Source organism: Amborella trichopoda, chromosome 1 (genome assembly GCF_054954075.1).
Source record: "Amborella trichopoda isolate Santa Cruz 75 chromosome 1, AtrichopodaSantaCruz75HAP2 v2.0, whole genome shotgun sequence".
Classification (NCBI taxonomy): Eukaryota; Viridiplantae; Streptophyta; class Magnoliopsida; order Amborellales; family Amborellaceae; genus Amborella; species Amborella trichopoda.
This window is the reverse complement of record NC_142336.1, coordinates 6,059,834-6,082,097: the sequence shown is the minus strand read 5'-3', so window position 1 is coordinate 6,082,097 and position 22,264 is coordinate 6,059,834. Positions and strand designations below refer to the sequence as shown.

The following is a 22,264-nucleotide window of genomic DNA, read 5'->3' as shown; positions in this document are numbered from 1 at the left end:
TTTAGTGCGTAATTACACTATGCATGTTCTATGAGAATAGCATAAAACTTGGTACTCCTTTGAGAGAGAGAGAGGGTTTTTACTTTTAAGAGGGAGACAGGGAGAAAGATGAGGTCATTAGAGAATACAATTCAATAATCATATTTTTTAATGCAATTTCAGTGATCATATTACTCTATTATTCATCCAAAATCAGTCATTAATTAACTATAACAATTCCTAGCCGTGGTCTTTATATAAACCAGAAGGAGCCTCTCCTCTGTGTCTTCTACTTGCTGAGCTCGAAGCCTCCGAAGTCTGAACCGTATATCGACTGTATATTTTTTTCTCGGTTGATACATACCGTATATGTATATGAGTACAACTCAAAGGCAGCAATTGCTCTTCTTCTGATCGTATACGGTGTACGACTGGCATAAACATAGACGAACCTACAGGTCATAGTCCTTCTCTACCATCCCTGCAAATACATGTAGAATTTGAAGTTATTTATCCATTTCCTTGCTCTCTTTAATCATATAGCTTGTTATTTTATGTGGGTGTATTTTTTTTTTTTTTGGTATAATACCATGCATTCCTCTTGCATTCTTTTTTTCCTGCACGATTTTTTTTTTTTCTTCATTCTTATGTCTATAGTGTAGTACTATTTTATGCTGTAGCATTCATTTTTATTTAATTTCTGGTTTTTCTCAAATTTTCAGATTTTCTGGGATAACTAATCCATTTTAAAGTGGAAGAGTAATCCACTTGTCCATAATCTTTTTTATTTTTTATTTTTTTTGGAACTTTCCATTTGTCCATAATTTTAATCTCACAATTTTCAGCAAAGGAATCAAGTAACCTTAAATCATATTTTTAAGCATAATTGCAGTGACCTAAAGTGTACTGAATCGGGTTGACAGACTCAACCGAGTCTGCATAGACCACTTAGACTCCTGAAATTGCTGACTCGCGAGTCTGAGCCTTGTGTTTCAACATTACGTTATTCTTGTTATTTGCATTTCACAAGTTTCAGAGCATGTCTCTATGTATGCATACAGAAGCCGAGAGATATTTTACTGCCACACGAGTAGAATGTTCAGTTACTCCCTCAGGTAAATCCCCACCTAGAATTAATTTTAGGATCCCCATGTAAAGTTTTCATCCCATAGATTAACCTCAATAAATATAACTAAAAAAAATTTTATATGCGGGGGACGTATTCCTACATTTGTGTCGCATAAACCATCCATCCAAAGATGGATATAAATGATGGTCCCCAAAAAAACAAAAGTAAAATCAACAGTATAAATATTTCCTTAAAAAAAATGTCACTTTTAGTTTCTAATGATTATTATTTTTGCACATGAATGATTTCCATTTTAGGGATTACCTATTAGGGTCAAAATATATTTCAAAAATAAATTATTAAATGGGGAACATTTCTACACAAGTCTCAGGACTTATGGGAACTGTGTCCTAAAAAATTTATGTCCTGTACCCTCGAAAAAAATAATGGCTTGAGATTAAATGGGGGACCATCCAATTTTTAGATAATGAGTTCTACGTGTTAAAAAACTCAAATTTTAAATTCTTTTTTTTTTTGTGAATAATCACCTAGTAATTATTAAGAGCTTTCTAAATTTTCTTATTGAAAAAATCCTTCCAAGTAGTTAATTGGACGGAGGGAGTAGAAGTAAACTATGCTCTCAAGGGAGCATAATACACCTGCTCTATACAAAAAGCCTATATTTAGATGGTAGAAATTTAGGCACCGGTAGAAATTTAGGCACCGACATTTGGATCAATTTGTGGCAATCTTATTTATAGGAAAGAAATTTTAAGTCAATCTTTGTACACAGTAAAAAAAAAAGTAATGTATGTTTGTGTGTTTTGTTATATACTTTATAGAGTAAATTACGTGTAAATCCCTAGAACTTAATTGTTATTTAAATGGGATTGTATACAATGAGACTACTTATTTTTGGTACAATGAGGTCACAATTATTTTCAACCATATGATGTGAAATCTGATAGCTTATCACGAAGTTCGAAAAAATTTATTTTGAACTCAGAGCTTGATCAATGAAATAAATGCAGCCACCCAATATCACATCCAATCGTCAAGATTAATTATTACCACCTTGTACCAAAGATAAATGGTCTCACTATATATTTTTTCTATTTAAATTGTACCTATATTTTGTGCTATATTATATTTTTTAATTTTCTTGCAATCTTTAAAATAACCAAATTGTCCATATTTCGATTTTCGCAAATAGATATGTTCATAATTTAGTTTTTTTTTTTCTTGAATTTAGAAATTGGCTGTTCATTATATATATAATCATAACATATACTAGTTAATATTATATCAACTAAGTTAAATAGTGACAGATGACTAGCACATTGATGTCGGTGAAGTATTAGTAACATTATCAAGTTATGAGATGGGAACTCAACTAATATGGGTTTATTTAGTTTGGATGGTACCATTCAGTTAATAAGAGTAAGGGGGGAAATGTATTTACTTGAATACTGTTTTTCTGATATACTCTTTTCATGCTGAAAGGTCCAATTAATGGCTGAATACAAGGAAGCTTTGCTGAAGATTGGCAAGTTTTACCATGAGAATTGTCCAGGTTGTAAGCAAGATCAAATAAAGGAATTAAATGGGGCTTTTCCTTTCAAAGAATGTATATCAATTGGTGTGGTTGTCCTATGCAATGGTAAGTTGGCTTGTTGCATAACTATTTACTACTTAATCTATTTGTAATTTTATTATTTGATCTAGTTTGTTCTTTGAATGCGACTTACTTATGGAATATGCATTGAGCCAGAAATGCATATTTGCTGATGATCCTGGGAACTGAAGAACGTTAAGAATGTTTTGGAACTCTTTTTTGGGTAGATCAGTAAGGAACACATGACCTTATCTGGTTTTAGAAATAGTTAGTGGCTTTTTAATACGCCACTCAGAATGAAAACCTAGACTGATAGCTAAGGCTCAGGTGGCGTCTTGGATTAAGATCTTAGACTTTGGTTTTAATAATTTTTGGCATTTTTGTTGTGAAGTATCAAATTCAGGGACTTATTTTGGAATTTGTATTATACTTTTTATCTAAAAAAGTTTAGGGACGCTTAAATGTTTCTTAATCTATGAGATTAAATTTTCTTAACCTATGGGATTAAATATGAGATCTGTCAATTAGATCTTTGAGATTAAATATTTAAAGTTTTACTCCATATGTTTGAATTAATTTCAAAATGCCCATCAAAATATGTATCATTTTGACTTTGAATAGTAGAAAAAAGATAACATATTAAATAGTTAAAGTATACGGTTTGTATGAGTCCATGTAGAAATGAGTCACCTCTTAAAAATCTTCTTTTGAGATATATTTTTTGACTTAATTTTTAATGACATGTAATCTCTAACATGGAGATTATGAATATATATATAAAAAAAAAAGTGAAAATTTTAAATAGTAATTCTAGTAATACAACATTTGGGCCGTTAGTTTCAATTGTTTTTAGATGGACTACCTATTTGCATCCATCTTTAAGATGGATGCTTTATACCTCGGGGACCGCAAATGTAGAAATGCAGTCCTGGCCATATGAAACAATTTTCCATAGTTAAAATATGAGATTTATTTTAATAAATTTCTCATATTATAATAGATTTATAACTGAGAGATTGCTATAGTCCCATGGTTTATGGGAGCTCAAGAAAGAGATAGAGCCCCGGGGCTTTCTAGGTATTTCCAATTTATGTGCATACTTAGAACGCGTGCAGCTGGGCAGCAGCCGAGTTTGAGCCTTGGGCTTGGGCCAAATTTTTAACCCATTGCTAGCCAAACCTTTTATTTTTTGGGAAAATGACTTTTACCCTTCTCTCCGAAACTTCCATCCCTATTAATCTTTTAGTTTCACCAAAATCTCTTGTACCCCTTCAAATTTAAAATTTTGAGACTCTTAGCCCCCTAATTGTATTTTTCTTTTTTCTTTTTACAAATTTGATCTTTTTATTTTATGAAATGCTTCTTTCCATATCTCTTCCATTGCCTTAAACCAATCTTACCTTCGTGGATCCCACTCTATAAATATAGAAATGAAAAGAAAATGAATTTTTCTTTAATATTATAACCCAGTGTTTCAAAAATCGTCGATCTGATCTGGAATCAGGCGATCCTGATCAGGTATCGGTGATAACCGATCCAAATGCAGTATCGGTAAAACCAGGTGGTTCCTACTTTTTCATTTTTCAATCCGGTTTTTTTTTATGCACCCACCCTGGTTTTTTTGAAATGTGAATAACATATTTTTATGCCAACTGGCACTCCACCTTTTTCTCCCCACGTGATTGCTAATCATGGCGGCCTTACTCCCCCCACCTTTTTCTCCCCATGTGATTGTCAATCATGACACTCCACCTTACGTGGCCTTACTCATTTTTCAATCCGATTTTCTTTTTATGCACTCACCCTGGTTTTTTTGAAATGTGAATAACACATTTTTATGCCAATTGGCACTCCACCTTTTTCTCCTCACGTGATTGCCAATCATGGAGGCCTTACTCTCCCCACCTTTTTCTCCCCATGTGATTGCCAATCATGGCACTCCACCTTATGTGACCTTCATCATTTTTCAATCCGGTTTTCTTTTTATGCACCCACCATGGCCTCCCCCTACCTTTTTCTCACTACGTGATTGCCAATCAGGGCACTCCCGCTACCTTTTTCTCCCACGTGATTGCTAATCATAGCACTCCACCTTACGTGACCTTACTCATTTTTCAATCCGATTTTCTTTTTATGCACCCAACTTAGTTTTTTTGAAATGTGAATAACACATTTTTATGCCAACTCATATTCCACCTTTTTCTCCCCACGTGATTGCCAATCATGACACTCCATCTTACATGGCCTTACTCCCCCCACCTTTTTCTCCCCACGTGATGGTCAACTCCCCCCACCTTTTTCTCCCCACGTGATGGTCAACTCCCCCCACCTTTTTCTCCCCACGTGATGATCAACTCCCCCACCTTTTTCTCCCCACGTGATTGTCAATCATGGCACTCCACCTTACGTGGCCTTACTCTCCTCCCCCACCTTTTTTTTCCCCCCACGTGATGATCAACTCCCCCACCTTTTTCTCCCCACGTGATTGTCAATCATGGCACTCCACCTTACGTGGCCTTACTCTCCTCCCCCACCTTTTTTTCCCCACGTGATTATCAATCATGGCACTTCACCTTACGTGGCCTTACTCCCCTCCCCCACTTTTTTCTCCTTACGTGATTTCCACCTTACGTAGCCTTACTCCCCTTCCCCACCTTTTTCTCCCCTCCCTACGTGATTGTCAATCATGGCACTCCACCTTACGTGGCCTTACTCCCCACTTGATTGTCAATCTACGTGGCCTTACTCCCACCACGTGATTGTCAATCATGACACTCCACCTTACGTGGCCTTACTGCCCTCCCCTACCTTTTTCTCCCTACGTGATTGTCATGGCACTCCACCTCACGTGGCCTTACTCCACCTTACGTGGCCTTACTGCCCTCCCCTACCTTTTTCTCCCTACGTGATTGTCATGGCACTCCACCTTACGTGGCCTTACTCCCCTCCCCCCACCTTTTTCTCCCCACGTGGCACTCCACCTTACGTGGCCTTACTCTCTACGTGATTGTCAATCATGCACTCTACGTAGCCTTACTCCCACGTGATTGTCAATCATGGCACTCCACCTTAAGTGGCCTTACTGCCCTCCCCCACCTTTTTCTCCCTACGTGATTGTCATGGCACTCCACCTTACGTGGCCTTACTCCCCTCCCCCCACCTTTTTCTCCCCACGTGGCACTCCACCTTACGTGGCCTTACTCTCCACGTGATTGTCAATCATGACACTCTACGTGGCCTTACTCCCACCACGTGATTGCACTCCACCTTACGTGGTCTTACTCTCCTTAAAAAGTCTCCACGTGCAATACGCTGCCAAGACAACAATTAACACACACACATCGTTGGGTTTTTTTTATAGTATCAATTCTTCTCACATCGTTTCGATGTGGGATATATCTGGGAGTTGAAAAAACGCTGGCAAATATTATTAGCTTGGGATAAATTGCAGTGAGATGGTGTACGCACGATGGTGTACGTACGACGGTGTACGCCCGTCATGAATAAGAAAGTTGTATGTCCGATTGTGGCAATGAAATTTGATGATAAAAAAATAAAAAAATTATTAAAAATAATAATTAGGTGCCCATCACCCCTATCTTTCACTAAAAAAATTTAAATTTACTTACCAAAAAAACATAAAAGTCTATTAAGCTAGTATATCATGGTATTATTTCATTATATGAGTAATAATTAATTAATTAGTTAATTAGGATTAAAAAATTAGTACTAGCTCATAGGATAAAAAAATTAAAAAGTAATACAACAAGCAAAAAAAAATATAGTACAACATCTTCTTCTTTTGTCAAAAAAAAAGAAGAAGATAATCAACAAGTATCATATTTTTCTTGTTAAAAAAAAATAAAAGATAACACAATAAGTATTTCTTATCAAAAAAATAAAAGGTATTTCTTAATACAACCTAGGAATAAATGGTCTAATTATATTTTTTATTTTTATAACATGATGGTCTTTAACATAAATTTAGTAATATTAATTTAAAGATAGGATTCATACAATAAGGGCATTTGAAATCTCTCTCTTTCTACTAACAATCTCTTCCACTAATTTATTCTAAAAACTTAAAAAATTAAAAAAAATTGGTACGCATTCTAATAATTTACATTGATAGCCAAATCTTTTATTTTATTTATTAATTTTTGTATTATAAATCATGTAGTGTACTATTTTTCTTACAGTTGTCAATAATACATTTTAAATTAGATGATATTATAAAATATTTTGGATTTGTTATTAGTTATATAATAAAATAATTATAAAATATTGTTGGAATATAATATTATAGTTAGTTAGGTTGTAATAATTTGGGTTTTTTAGCGGATTAGGATTTTCCTCCAATTCGAGATTTTAGTGGCCAATTTTTCAGCGATTTAGTCAACTCTTTATTGTAGTCCATATATGATTATATATTTAATCCATGATAATTCTATGATTTATTTTGTGTGATGTAAATTTAATGGTCAACATAAGTTCATACATAGAAAGAACATCTCAATATTCATAAATTGATGAAAACAATGAAAGTAAATAATGTAGTACCCTCATTTCTTATTGAATTCTTAAAAAACAACATTTATAATGAATTTTAATAATTTTTTCGGATTTTTTTGAAGCTTTAATCCGACCGATTCCCGATCTGAATCGCCGATTCGCCTATCGGGATTGGTTTTTGAGGTGCCCGATCTGGGTCACCAATCCGCTTTTTAAACCATTGTTATAACCTATTTTATAATTACATCAATATCTTTTGAACTTAAAAACGATTACTCAAGATATTTTGTACTATTGTTAATGGATTATTATTATTTATTTATTAAAAAAATTTATCAAAATATTTATAAGAGATGAAATATAACAATTAATAATTATCATCAATAAAATTTATAAAAATATGGATGACTAATGTATAGGTTTGGCATTTTGTAAAACCAAAAATCAAATTTGTAAAAAAATACAAAAAAATAATAATTAACGGGTTAATGGTCCTAAAGTTTTGAACTTGACGGGTACAAGGAGTTAACCCAAAAGGCTAATAGGAATGAAAACTTCAGAGGGAAGGCGTTAGAGGTCACTGTCCTTAATTTTTTTTTTCGTCAAGACATTTTTGTACATTTTTCAATGTCGTTGAGCCTTCTTTGATCATTCTCATCTGTCGTTGTCACTTTGCACTACTTGCATTTTGGTGCTGATCATGTCAGCTAATATCATGTCAAGAAAAATCTCAGATGATTTTACTCCTTAACCTTGTATGGATCCATGTTTCCCTTTATTCGTAGGACTTGCCTCATCAAAAGTGGTGCATGCCTTATAATCTGTAGTTGATTTGGATCTAGTTTTGGTGCCAACCTGATCTATAAAAAATGGTAAATGTCCTATAATCTGCACCGTCTAATAATATAATTGGAATATGTATGTTACCTACATGCAAATCACGACATGGGGTTTCTAGCATGTGAATCCTACATGTAAATGGGCAATACAAATGTCAAAGACCCAAGATAACAAATGCACCAAGTACTCTCCCTTTGTCCTCCTCACACTATCGATCTTGTGACTTTCTATGCAGTTTTGTGGGGCTGAAAGTTTACCCTGTTTGGATCTTAAACCCGAATTTCATACTCTGTCCGAATCTGGGTATGGATTTAAGATTTGGATCCGACAGATCGGATCCATATCCAAAATTTGAATCCGAATAGTAATTCAAATTGAATCCAAGCATAGGTGGATTCGATTTGGATCTAAACCAGTTATTAAAATATTATGCATTATTTTATATATACATACGTATATATTATATAGCATTTCATAGATATAAAAAATCTATAAAATAATTTTTTGGATTAGATTGGGTTCAGATCCAGATCCCAGGCATACTTTTTTTATCGAGATTCATATCCAAATTTTGTAGATGCGATAGGGTTCGGATCCAAATCCAAATCCCATATATTTTTTGGATCTGAATTTGGATCTTGGTAGATCTGAACCCGATCCGATCCATTCTCAGCCCTACGGTTTTGTTGCGTGAAATAATATTTGATTTGAAATAACAAGTATGTATAACGCAGACAAAAAGGGCAGAGAAACAACTTGGTACAAGAAATAAAATTCTTAAGATTTCCTTGTTTTACCCTAAATCACTACAATGCATATGCATCTGAGTCCTATGTGCTTCATCCTTCACTTACTATGACTTATCCCCTCAAGCTATAATTAAATTCGATACTTCTAACCTCTCAAACGTGTGGTATTTAGGGTGTGGTTTCTATAAGGTTGCAACCTTAAACAATTCAATTAAGGTGCACCTTCAAATTTCATCGTAATTTTAGTGTAAAAAATTAATAGGATTATCTCAAAATTTATTTTTATATTTAATTATAAAATTTGAAAACTTAAAGAATAGTTAAAATCAAGTAAATCTATAAACATATGAAAATCTTGTATATTGACGGTCTAGATAATATGTTGCAAGATGCACTATTTTTAGGACTCAATTTTTTTCTTTTTCCATATTTATACTTCTCGATGTCAAGATGATCAATTAGAGGGTTTTTCAACATTAAAACAACATTTTTCTGATGGATTTTTGAGGTGCAACTTTAATTCTACATTTAAGGTTGCAACCTTATATAAATTTTTTCCTATATTTTATTTTATTTTATTTTTCCAATTATTAGGAGCTCATCTCGGCCAAAAAGGACTCAGCCTTTGGCAAAAGCGAGAGTCCTATATAGGGCCAAAAGCCCTAGATAAATTAAAGGGTGGGGTTTGTATAAGTTTGAGGCCCTAAACAATCAAAGTAAGGCACACAACCAAATAGTGTGGAAATATTTTGTTTCAATACCATAAATCTCTATGATGGCTTTAAAATTTAGTTTCATCTTGAATTATAAATAGAGATTAAAAAAACTGTAGATCGAGCATATATATAAACATTTAAAAATCTTGAAAATTGATAGTCTAGATAATAAATTACAATATGCACTACTTATAGAAATTTGATGGTCTAGATAATACATTGCAACACTTAAAAATCTAGTGAATTTTTTAGGTGCGCCTTTAATTTGATTGTTTAAGGCATCACACTTATATAAACCTTTTTCTAAATTAAAAAAAAAAAAGGAAAAACAAAAAGATTTGAAAAAAATAAAAAGAAGCTACTGAAAATCAATAAATCAAAAACAACTTCAAAAACTCTAAATAAGTTTAAAAATGTATAGAAAATTGGATTTTATAAAAAAGAAAAATATCTCCTTATCTTCTATTTTTTTTAACTTCCATATCTCATGAGACCCAAGAATTGAAAATATTACTTGTACACAAAAGGTCTCGATCTTTACTATCTTACAATCCCGTGAACCTTTTTTACCATAAATTTTTTATCTAAACAAATACTAAAATGACGTCTTATTCAAACTCCATCTCTCTCTCTCTCTCTAAAACTCCATCTTTTCTCTTTCTCTTTTAGCTTATTGATGAATTTACCAGCTAAGGGTTTAGCTTGAGCTCGAACACGAGCACACCTTCATGTATGAGAGAGATGGAGTTTTATAGAGAGAGAGATGGAGTTAGGGTTTTAGAGAGAGATGGAGTTTGAGTTTTAGGGAGAGAGACAGAGTTTTGAGAGAGAGAGAGAGAGAGATGGAGTTTCGGTTTTAGACAGAGATGGAGTTTTGAGAAAAAGAGATGATGATGTGAAAGTGAGCTGGAGTTTTAAAGAGAGAGAGAGAGAGAGTCATTTCATATGTTGTTGAGGTCAATAATGCATGGTCAAAAGGATTTAGGGGGTTGAAAGATAGAAAAGATAGAGATCTTTTGCTTATAAGTAATATTTTCAATTCTTGAGTCTGATGAGATATAGAAGTTAAAATAGAGGATAATAAAATATTTTCTAAAAAAAAAAATGAATTATAGTTAGTGGACATTTAAAGGGGCGGTCACTTAGTGTGACGGTAAAGGGCTCGAGTAGAACAAGAGCACTAGTTGGAAGCCTGAGAGCGGCTACTTTGTACATAAAAAAAGCCAAAGGTTATGACCATTACTATCTCACCCATCCCGAGACCCTGCGTAGGTGGGACCAGTACCAGATTACGGCCCTCTAGTGGGACATTTTTAAAAAATCTAAAATAATATAGAAGTAGAGATTATGCCAAATAAAAACTCACAAATCTTTGCTAAAAATATGCAAATTATATATAAAAAATTGTAGAACAGCCCCATACTTTTTACCACTTTTTGAAATGTTTTAAAAAAAAAATTGTAGGAATTTTACACCAAACTCGGGGTACAATTAGTAGTGCCTTTTATCCCTTCATATACACATGCACAGTAAGTGAACGAACTACTCAGATCTCTATCGACAAAACTTTCATCAACCTTAATTGGAACTAAATAAAAAAATTCCCTCTAGCTTACTTAGGATTCACATCAGAGATGAAAACGAAACGGGGTGCGGTTTCTGTAGAGCGGAGGCTCTAAACAATCAAATTAGAGCCCACCTTCAAATAGTGTCAAGAAATATGTTTTTAATATTGGAAATTTTTGTAATAGCCTTAAAATATATTTTCATATTTAATTATAAAACTTGAAATCCATTTTTTTATGATGTCCATGCATATTGATATCCAGATGATCAATTTGACCATATTTGGGTATCAAAACAATCTCTCTTGGGGAAATTTTAACAGTAGGCTGTAATTTGATTGTTTAGAACCTAGGCTTTATATAAACTTTCCCAACAAAAAATATCCAGAAACCCGTCTAGGTACTCACTCGGGCCAGGTCCGAGGTGAGTTATTGGGGCGAGTATGCTGAACAAGGCCCAAAGCCCTTGAATTTTTTTAAATAATAATTAAAAATAAAGTAAAAGTATTAAAGGTTAAATAAAACTCACAGCAACCTCAAAGATCCAAATAACCTTAAAAAAGTATATAAAAATGGTTGTAAAAAAATTGAATCTTAGGGCCATTTAGAAAAGGAAAATTGTTTCAGGTGAGCTGGACGGTATTTCTACATCCATCTTAAAGATGGATGCAAGTAGGTTGTTCCATGTAAAAACAATGGAGACTGATGGCCCAAATGTTTTTTTATTAGAATTATTATTTTTAGATTTTAAAATTTATTTATTTTTCATATTTATGATCTCCACGTTAGAGATTACATATCTTTAAAAATTAAGGACTGTATTTCTATATACGTGGGCTTGACCGCATAGAAACGAGGTCCTTAAGAAAAATTCAATAGAAGGACAATAAAAATAAGGAATACTGAAACAAAAAGCTCCCCAATCTTTTCCAATAGAAATACAAATTATATATAAAAATTTCATACAGCAATCCCATAATTATCTATTTTTTGGGATTTTTATTTTTTTTTTATGCCCTCCAAGTTCTACATGAAACTCGGAGCAACTCGGCCAAATCCGACAGGAATCGGCCGAGTCTCATAACACGGCAAAAATGTCTCATAACTCTGCTGAAATCTATGGTTTCCATTATATATCCATGCTTTTACTTCTTTGCAGTTGGAGTGGCTTTGATGGGTTGGCTAAATGTGCTCTGTTGTGTTTCTTTTATTGACTGCTTCATTTGTGTTGATAGAAAAGTCATACAAACATGTTGAAAATTTTCACGTTCGAAACAGAACACTAAGTCCCATATGCTTGAAAATGTATTTGGAAATTGAACATTCTTAACTAACATGTGTTCTATGAATGATCTACCTTTTTACAGCTCTGCCAATTGCTTCATTGTTCCCATTTCTATACTTCATGGTATGTAATCTATACAAATTTCAGCAAATGCATTCTGAGCTGTTGCTTATCATTTTGTATGATACTTATAACCTTCTGAATTTTAAATCATTCAAGTGTGCATGCACACGTCCTTGTGTGTGTGAGTGAGAGAGAGAGAGAGTGTGTGTGTTTTTGTTCATAAGAATGTTCTCTTGTACCTTTTGGTGAAAGGCTTTGTGGTTGGTTATCTTTTCAATAGAGAGAAAATGTATACTTTCATGCCACTGGCAGGTATAATAATCTTGGATTTAATTAAGAAGATGCCCTTGATAGTTTGAGTAAGTTTTAATGGTAGTATGGAAAAAGTTTCATTTGTATGCTGTATGGGTCCATTGTTACAGTATACTCTGCAAATTTTAGTTGTCATGTCACCTTTTGTTTGCTCTTAGGCTATGTGACTACAAGTTCTCATGATGGTTCATAGGTATGTGACATGGAGTCGAGAAAAATAGTCTATCCCAACCAACATTAAATTTATTCGAGGTTTCATGGTTATTTTAGTGATGATTTGCTTGGATTCATGGATTCTGTATAGTGTTTATCAGTAAACTTCCAATTTTATATGGTTAGGATCACTAGGTAGTAGCACCTTACAGTTTTGCTTACTCCAACAGGAGGATGTTTTCAAGGATAATGTCCCTCAAAATTAATGTTCCTCAGCAGTTATTCTGAAAATAAAATGAATCTACCTCGATTTCTTCCAATTGAAGTGTAAGCTTAGCTTGAGTTCTAAAGCATAAAATTAATTACCAGTTTGGGAGTGTTCAAAATAGCCTTTCAAAGCATAAAGTTAATTAGTTGTTTAGTAACGATCAAAATAGCTTCATTAAACAATCATAGCATAAAACTTGTACCTCATTGATAAAAACATTCCTTGACATACATTCCTCAACATATTGGTTAAGTGCTCTAGAATAGATCTAGAAAGTTCCTTTGAAGTGCATACATACACGGGTGGGAATGGGTCTTGGTCCGGGACCCGGAACTAGACCCAATCCGACTAGTACTAAGTTAGACACGGACCAGCGTAGGGTCCAATTGTCTTGGATCTGACCCAATCCACCAGGTAGGGTGGGGTCCATGTCTATAAATAAAAAATATATTATTTATGTTATTTCCATTGAACAATATAGTGAAATGGGGTTACCTTGCCACTTGCAACTAATCTTTTTTTAGTGTACTTTTTTTAGTGACTATTATTGCCTCTGCATCTATCTAAATGTCTTAAGTGTAATTCTGTTCATGAGCTCTGTGTTATTGTCAAAAAAAATTTCCTTTCAAAATTTTGCTCTACCCCATTGTCTTTTGAATTTTGCAGATAAGTGACTTCAATATTGCAAATAAGGTGGAAGATATTGGATATTACGCTGGTTTTGTTGGTATGTCTTATTCAATAATCCTTTTATGGCTAGCAATTGAAATGGTCATATTTGTAATGTTTTATGACCTACATCAGGTGTTGGTAAAGAGAAGCAGTATTTAAGCATGAATGTTTAACATATGATGCTGATATTGCTAATCTTTCATTTAGGTTCATCATTTATGTTCGGAAGATTTTTTACTTCATTTCTTTGGGGAATGGCTGCTGACCGATATGGCCGTAAACCTGTAATAATACTGGGGACCTTTTCAATGTTAGTAATATTGAACTGTCTGACTTTTTTTTTTTGTTTGAACTATTAAAATTGGGAGAACATATTTGAGATCAGATTTTGAAATAATGTTCATTGATGATCTTGGGTCAACCTTTGTACCAGAGTACTATTCAACACTCTATTTGGGCTTAGTGTGAACTTATGGATGGCAGTTGCAATGAGGTTTCTCCAAGGTTCTTTCAATGGTTTGCTGGGCCCAATAAAGGTACAAAATCTTATTGGTGCAATATTCACAATGATCCTTTTTTTTTTTTTGTGGTATTCAGGATAGATCATAGTTATAAGGAACTTTAGAAATTGGCCTTACATCCATTCAAGCATTCCTTCCATTTAATATTAATGTCAATTGATGTTATGCTTGAGATACATGGAGTTGTCTATCTGTTTTTTAGATTTTCAGTCTCGACATATTTCAATCATCTCTATTGAGTGATTTCCAGGCTATGCGGTTGAAGTTCTTCGAGACGAATATCAAGCTCTAGGATTGTCTATTGTACGAACCTTGCTTGTCAATCAAATTCCATAGTGATAATGTGTAAATTAGTATGAAAAATGCTCTAATAAGTACATATTTATTTTCAGGTAGGTGCAACATGGGGAGTAGGTCTAATAGTTGGTCCTGCAATAGGGGGGTTCTTAGCACAGGTATTTGTTACATCTACTCTGTACAGTAGCTACCAAAAACTGTGGCATTTTCCAAAATAAACTAAAATTCTTTTTCAGTTTCCAAATATTTTGAATGTTAAAGTAAAGAGTTGCAAGAAATGCCATGTCTATTGCTAGAAGCCTTTAAAAACCTCTTATACTGCAGTCACTTAGGTCGTCAAGTAAGTTTGAATGGCACGAACATTGTATAAACCCATGAGCAGATCAAAACTACAGTCTTGTACTTTGGGATTAATCAATTTTATTTCTATATCTTGTTAAAATAGTGATGATGATATTTGTTTTATATATGAGTTATAATTTGGATAATAACCTACTCTTCCATTGGTTTCTTCAAGAAATTAAATTATCTTCGCTAGTTTTCTTTTTGTTCATCTTAGTATGTGGGTCTAATAAGGAAATATCTCAGCCTGCAGATAATATCCGACTATAGTTTCCCAAAGCTCATTATTTGGGAGGTACGGAATCGCAAGCTCCTTTGAGCCTTGTAGATTTATACTTTTATTGTTTGCTTCATGTATCAAATTTTTGTTTGATCCTAAAACGTGTCTTACATCACAGGTTCCCATATTTTTTGCCTTGCCTTTGCATATCAGTCTTTGCAGCTGGTGTGTTTATTGGTTCCTTTTGACTTCCTGTAAGTTTCCTAGTCTACCACATTTGCCATATGTTAATAGCAGCCTTACTTTCGGTGTCATCATTTTCTTTATATACATTTTATTTACTGCGTTGGTTGTTATTGGTATTATTACTTTGATTGGGATGATTTTCTAAGTAAATTATCTAGCGATTTAAGAAAATGCTTTCACACTCTTGTGAAATTGCAAGACTAGATATGAACACTTCTACATTCAAAACTTGTCTGGATCAGTTGACTAACACTGATGAAAAACTTGGTAGGACATTCTAGTTATTTGAGACAGTGTAAACAAAAACTGATTTTTGTAGACTTAAGATAATGGATTAGATCCCACAAATAGACATATTGCATGTGTATGAATATATAAGCTCCTTGTCATTTAACTCATATTGCTACATATTTGTATGTAAGAACTATGTCATTCAAGTAAGTCGATCTATACATTTGTATCAAAGATGGAGATTTTCTTCTTTCCAATACTAAATTTACTGGAGCCTTCATGCCTGATTCTATTTTAGTTGTGAATCTTACTGGATCCAACTATGAATAATTGCAGACCCCCAACTTCAAAAATATAAATGTGATATGGAATATTGGAAAAAAATAGGTCTGAAAATTAGCTGTTATAATGACTCGTGGACTGTTTTTGTAGGAAACACTACATATGCATCACCTTGAGAGAGAGGAAGTATTTGATTACTCTGATGCACTAGAAACTGCTTCATATGGTTTCGTTACAAAAGAAAACATGGATGAAGTTGAAGGAAGATCTCAAGCTTCTCAAAAATCCCTCTGGAAAAATTGGCCATTGATGTCCAATATAATTATATACTGCATTTTTTCACTTTTTGACATTTCCTACACAGAGGTAGGTCTTCCTACGAACTCTTCATATAATGGACTTTTCCTTTTCAGCTACAACATATCAATATATTGTCAATTCATGATATCTGAAACATGATCTACAATCAAGTTGTGTGCCTCTCATCTTGTGTAGTTTATTTGCATATTTGTTTGTGCATTTCATGTGATTACTTTTTTGTCACTGGAAAAGATCACCTGTGTATACACAACTTGCCTTTATCTATTTTTATCTAGATGGAGAATGTGTTTTTTAAAGGGTTCTTGAGAAGTTTAGAGTTGCATAACTGCAGGGTGTTTCTGTTTAGAGAACATAATTTCTCAACTTAATACCTAGACAGTGGAAGCACCTCAGAAAATTGGCATATGATATTTTTATTCACTGTCAAGAGACAAAAAAGAAAAAAAAAAAAAAACAATTAACAGTTTTATACTTACAATGAATAAAAACACCTGACGTATGATTTGTAGTTATGTGATTGATAAGATGTAGAAATAAATATTAATCATAAGATAATTCGGTAAACAAACATAAAGCAAGACAATACTTGAGCAACCATAATGTTGGCACAAGCTAAGCTTAAAGAATTCAATTATTTTGATATCATACGAATTAATAGTTGTACCGCCTTGGCCTGCCCCCTACTGGTCATGCAGTCCCTAGCCTGGGTAAAGGAGGGGGGTTGTGTTAGGTAGCCAGGGTAAAACTTTTCCTTAAATTTCCATGAATTCTGAATCCACGTTATCTACTCATGTTAGGGCATTCTCCATAAGCGACTTATGGTCTTATTGAGGGTATGGCTCTTGATAGAACAGAATGGCAAGATAGGATTCATGAGTTGCCTCCAAATAGTTGGGATAAGGCTATGATGATGATGATGATGAATTAGTAGTTGGAGGGATTAATGCTTACTTGTGAAGCATCTTTCTTTGTTATTGCACTTCTGTTTCTTAATTTTCTCTTTATATAAGGATGTTGATTGCGCATATCACTGGCATCTTCATATCCCCATTCTGACAAATATTTATGTGTGTTTTACAAAATTTTGATAAATGCATTCTTTTGCAATTGACATGAAAATATTATCAGTTAAATAACCAAGTTCTCATTTACAGATATTTTGTCTTTGGGCTGTAAGCCCTGGAAGACTTGGTGGAATGGGACTCTCATCTCAGGATGTCGGCCAGGTTCTTGCAATCTCTGGTATGAGATGCATCATTTATTTGTTACAATTTTATGAGGTTTTTCCTCTTTTCCATTGCTAAAATAAGTGGAATCTCAAGATCAGCCTCATTCATCTAGAATATCCCCTTTTGTGATTATAAGTGCATGAAATGAGACAAGTGAAAACAGGAGCCTTGGCTTGGTCATTGTCACCCGATATTCACAAAATATGCATAGATAAATCATAAGCAGTGAGATGTATTATTTGTTCTGTAGGGACTTTGATGACATTATTATCTCAAACTATGGTTCAATTATAGCTGTTTGAAGTTTGGTTGCTTGGAAAAAGCAGCAAGCCACTAGGTTATCAAACAAGTTATAGGAATGCATATTTGACAGAAGGGAAGCCTAGACATTGAAGAAATCTACCTGCTCTTAGGCTTTCTTCACTTGCGTAGGGTTTCTCCAAAATGAATATTTTGACACTGTATGCTGAGGAATGAATATTTCCAATACATTTCTTACATTTGAGTGCCCTATTCTTGGAAATTTGATTCAACCTTAAGGATGACAGTTGCAAGGTACTTTTCAGGCAATTCCTATTCAAAATTTTGTTGCAAGGATGCTCATAAGGCTCCTAAACCTTCCACGGTCTTCAATTGCTCTTCTGGGTCTAATAAATGCATGTTTGACACCATATTTGTTCTTCAATATATGCTTTACAATAATTTATTTCACTCATTAATGCAAGAATGACACTGGGAGCAGTCCTATGATACCCCAATAGAATGCTTGATCAAATTTTGTAAAGATCTTAAGTAAAATATTGTGCTGGCACTGTAGTTAAAAACAACTCGGCAAGAGCAAATCTATTAAATAAAAAACCCAACTGACACAAATCTAGCTCATACCTTCATGTCTGTCAGTCGATGACTGAAAGCATATCCAATTAGACCGTCACTAAGCACAACAGGTTAGGTTGCATCAGTATCGTAACCCTTCGTGCATCAGGATCTTTGCCTACACCAACCTGCATGTATCATGCTTGGCACTTTTCGAAATTGGAAAGGTCACCCTTTACTTGTCTTTAAATATTTTCTTGTGGTCCATTTTGGGATTGCATTTTCTCTTAGTTCTCAATCTTTGAAGCTAATGATATCATTGGTTATTATTTGTGAGGTTCTTTCTTTATTATACAGCAGTCATGCTGAATGGAGAGTTGCTTTATTTGCGTGTGTTTTTGCCATAAATATCGTAGATTAAGATATTTTATTGAACTTATGCTTTTCAAATTATTTACTATGACATAATTGAAATCTTATCATAAATTTCTATTCACCTCTTTCGCATAGGTTGTGGTCTGTTACTTCTTCAACTTTACCTGTTTCCAAAGGTGGAGAAGATCCTCGGTCCAATTTCATTGATCCGCTTTGGAACTGTATGTCCTCAAATAGGTTTTTTAATGTTTTTATTTTGAAGGGAAACCAATATTCCATTTTGTGTTTCTACACGCTATGAGTGTCTAAATGTGCCAAAGTAATGAATAGTGGGTCACTCAAAAAAATAAAATCGAAGGTTACATTTTTCACATTTTTATTCTTTGCAGGTTTTAACTGTACCGCTGCTACTATGCTATCCATCGATAGCAGCACTTTCTGGTTTTGCTTTGAGATTCACAATTAATTGTGCATCTTTGTTAAAGAATTCTCTCTCGGTAAGTGGCATATGTTATCTTTGTAAATTATAACTTCCATGTAGTTTCTTTTGCTGGATAGTAAATTGGTTAAAATTTTTCAAATGGTTGTCTCAGGAGATAAGCGAACATGTTAATTGCATGCTATCAAAAATGATAATATTATAACTAAGTTTATGATGTTCTTCCCTTAAGCTTATCATTTTAGAAGAAATAGAAGTGACTATTGAAGCCTTTGCGCTCGCCGCATAGGATAGGTTGACTCATGATATTTAGATCCTTCCAAAACATTACATGGGGAAAAAAATTGAAAATGGCAAAGAAAAATGGGGAATTCCTTAGGTAGAAGGGTGGCCAACAAGATTAGCAGGCTTAATATACGTGACAAACATTCCTAATCTATCAGTATTAAGAGCTCGCTTCTCAAGCTCAAAAGAGAACTCGCTTCTCTGACTCGAGTAGACTTTCCCAGTAAGGAAATGGTAAGGATTATCCCAACAGTGGCAAGCTCCTCACTAATGCCTAACACAAGTCAGGGATCTAAATATCAACATATCTGGCAATTTCTAAATTAGAATGGATTGTCAATTATGTAAGTTAAATAATTTGTGATGCCCATCATTTTTTCTGCATGGTATTTAGTCTTATGTACCCATTTGTGAAGTAATATCCTTTTCTATTAATAGTTATATGCTAGTGTTTCATTTCTTTTTATTTCCTCGCTTATTTTTCTTATCTTGTACTAATTGTTTCCTGTTGTTTAATGTATGCAACTTTTCATAGGTTACAATTGTAACTGCATTGTTCATTCTACAAAACAATTCAGTGGTATATTTTTTTAGACTTAATCCCTATTTCCTTCGTTTATCTATCAATTAAGTTCAATACTATCTTAAATTTATTCATGTTATCTTATATGAGCCTTTACATTCATAATATTCCCCTTACATAAATAAAGCCTCGACACCAAAGAGGTGCTGCAAATGGGATGGTAATGACACCAATGTCCCTATTCAAAGCAGTAGGACCAGCAGGAGCAGGTGCCATGTAAGTATATTGTATCCAATTGTTTCTATAGCTTCTAATCAACTATCAATATACATGAAAGTAAACTTCTCATGAATAAATATGTTTTGCATTGAAATCCAAATTACTTCGACATTAATAAAGCATCAAACTAAAGGACTGAGCGAGACCAAGCAATTGTCCCGGACATTATCTCAAATATATTTCTGCAACTACAATGAAACATTATGCCAACAAAATCATTGGGGAAAAAAAACCAGAACAAATTGACTTTCTTGACCATAGTGATTAAAACATAATAATCACAATTCTATCTATTCAATCGCGTTTGTCTCTCAATGATTTAACATTAAAGATTGTTCTCTTATCTTACAAACTTTGATAAACTTAAATTTGAAAAATGGACATTCATGATTCTTGGTGTGCACATGTCTCCATCTTTTTCCAAATGAAATTGTACCTTAGCTTCATCTAAATGTGGGTCCCATGATGAAAAGCTACAAGGTTAGTTGGAGAAATATATCTTTTGTGTCTCTCATAAAGGAATTTTACAGGATTCTGTTTTGGCAGTAATCTCAAAAAGCGGCTCTCCCATTCTCGATTTAAAGCGAAAACATACAGATATATAAATATGCAATTCAACATCAAGTATGGCTTTACAAACAGTAGTCTAGAGCTTGGTCAAGTCCCCTCGTACTTGCCCATGTTACTCGGGACTCGACAAGGTGCCGAATCCTGGTAGGAACCGGCCAAGCTCGGCCCCTTCCTGTATTTTATTACTATCACTTGTACAAAATCTGCCAAGTCTGTACAGATGACTTGGACTTGGCGACTCGAGCTTGTTTTTTAACATTGGTTAAAATGATAACCTTAATCCAGTTTGCTTGTTAAATAGTAGGTCTGTTTGACATGGGAAAAAGAGATACTAGAGACTTAAACATGCAATCAATGATAAACCATTGAGAAACTGAAAGTGAAGTGGGTTTCACTATAATTTTATTAATGAAGAACATAAAGGGGGTATTTACAATTTACAATATAGAGTAGGGATGTATTCCTTTTGCATCGCGATAGTGGTATCATGTATTACATGTTCTTATATAAGGCTTCTACATTTAATAGATTTTCATGGTGCCAAACTCGCCAAGATGCTTCCTTCTACCAAGGTACTACTACTTCACAAGACTTTGAATATCTCTAGCAACAATGCCATCTCCAATTGACAATGTGACAAAAAAATTAATTAAAACAAAAGAAACTTACAAATCTACAAATAGAAAGAAGATTGATTAGTACTAAATTTCAACCACTGAAAGCCAGTTTAATTATTCAAGTAGCTACATTTTCTTATAAGTTTAATGAGCTTCATACTCTCTTTTCTGCAAATTAATTCATTTTTTATTGTGTAGGTGATTCTATGGTTTTCTTCACATTGAATTTGTTGATGATTTTGGTGCTCATATTAACAATCGAACCCTTTTTGCCGAAATCTTGCACCAAATCATACCATGAAGTGCAGAAAGAGAAGTAGAAACCTGTGGGTTGATCAGATTGTTATTTTATTATTATTATTATTTGATGTGCTTTAGGTGGGAATAGAGGGTGGAATGTTATGTTCAAGCATCCGCCCTCCTAACCACCGATGCCTCAAACCCCATTCCCATTGGTTATGTTTATTATTGTACAAAACAAGTACAATAACTATTTGCCCTATTTTGCAGGCTCATTATTCTTGGGTGAAGAAGCAGGTGGGTTGGCAATGTAAATATCAATTGAAGTTACTCTTTTGCGTTACAATATCCTTTCTCCTTCCTTTTATTCATTATTATGAGAATTTACACTATAAATGCCTGACTATCATATAAATATAACTCCTCTTCAAGTTCCTCAAAGTCTACACTTACTTTTCTCCCTCTTACCATATAACATCCCCCACTTTCATCTTAGAAATTGAAAAACAAAGCAACTAGGATTAAAGAGAAACAAACCAAGACGTGCAAATAAAAATTCCCTTTATGGAAATTTGCGTCTCAATGAATAGTCATCTCAAGAGTTGCAACATGGCAAAGAGGATCCTTTCTTTA

General features: G+C 33.8%; 1 protein-coding gene across 1 annotated transcript; it reads left to right on the top strand.

Moving 5' to 3' along the window:
* Window positions 1–257: 257 nt before the first annotated feature.
* Window positions 258–21,961, top strand: LOC110006357 (protein ZINC INDUCED FACILITATOR-LIKE 1-like). Its single transcript, XM_088855353.1, has 15 exons — window positions 258–437; window positions 2,552–2,708; window positions 12,413–12,453; window positions 13,793–13,853; window positions 14,006–14,108; window positions 14,232–14,334; window positions 14,570–14,608; window positions 14,712–14,774; window positions 16,088–16,303; window positions 17,413–17,500; window positions 18,814–18,899; window positions 19,068–19,982; window positions 20,113–20,201; window positions 21,303–21,346; window positions 21,902–21,961. Exons 2-12 carry the CDS (start codon window positions 2,561–2,563, stop codon window positions 19,206–19,208), a joined length of 1,089 nt encoding a protein of 362 aa, XP_088711479.1. The 5' UTR covers window positions 258–437; window positions 2,552–2,560; the 3' UTR covers window positions 19,209–19,982; window positions 20,113–20,201; window positions 21,303–21,346; window positions 21,902–21,961.
* The last annotated feature ends 303 nt before the right edge of the window (window positions 21,962–22,264 follow it).

Coding starts and splice junctions, on each gene's coding strand:
- LOC110006357 (XM_088855353.1), top strand. CDS start 2,561: ATGGCTGAATACAAGGAAGCTTTGCTGAAGATTGGCAAGTTTTACCAT. Junction 12,454..13,792: donor TCCCATTTCTATACTTCATG/GTATGTAATCTA, acceptor TGAATTTTGCAG/ATAAGTGACTTCAATATTGC. Junction 14,109..14,231: donor ATACTGGGGACCTTTTCAAT/GTTAGTAATATT, acceptor CCTTTGTACCAG/AGTACTATTCAACACTCTAT.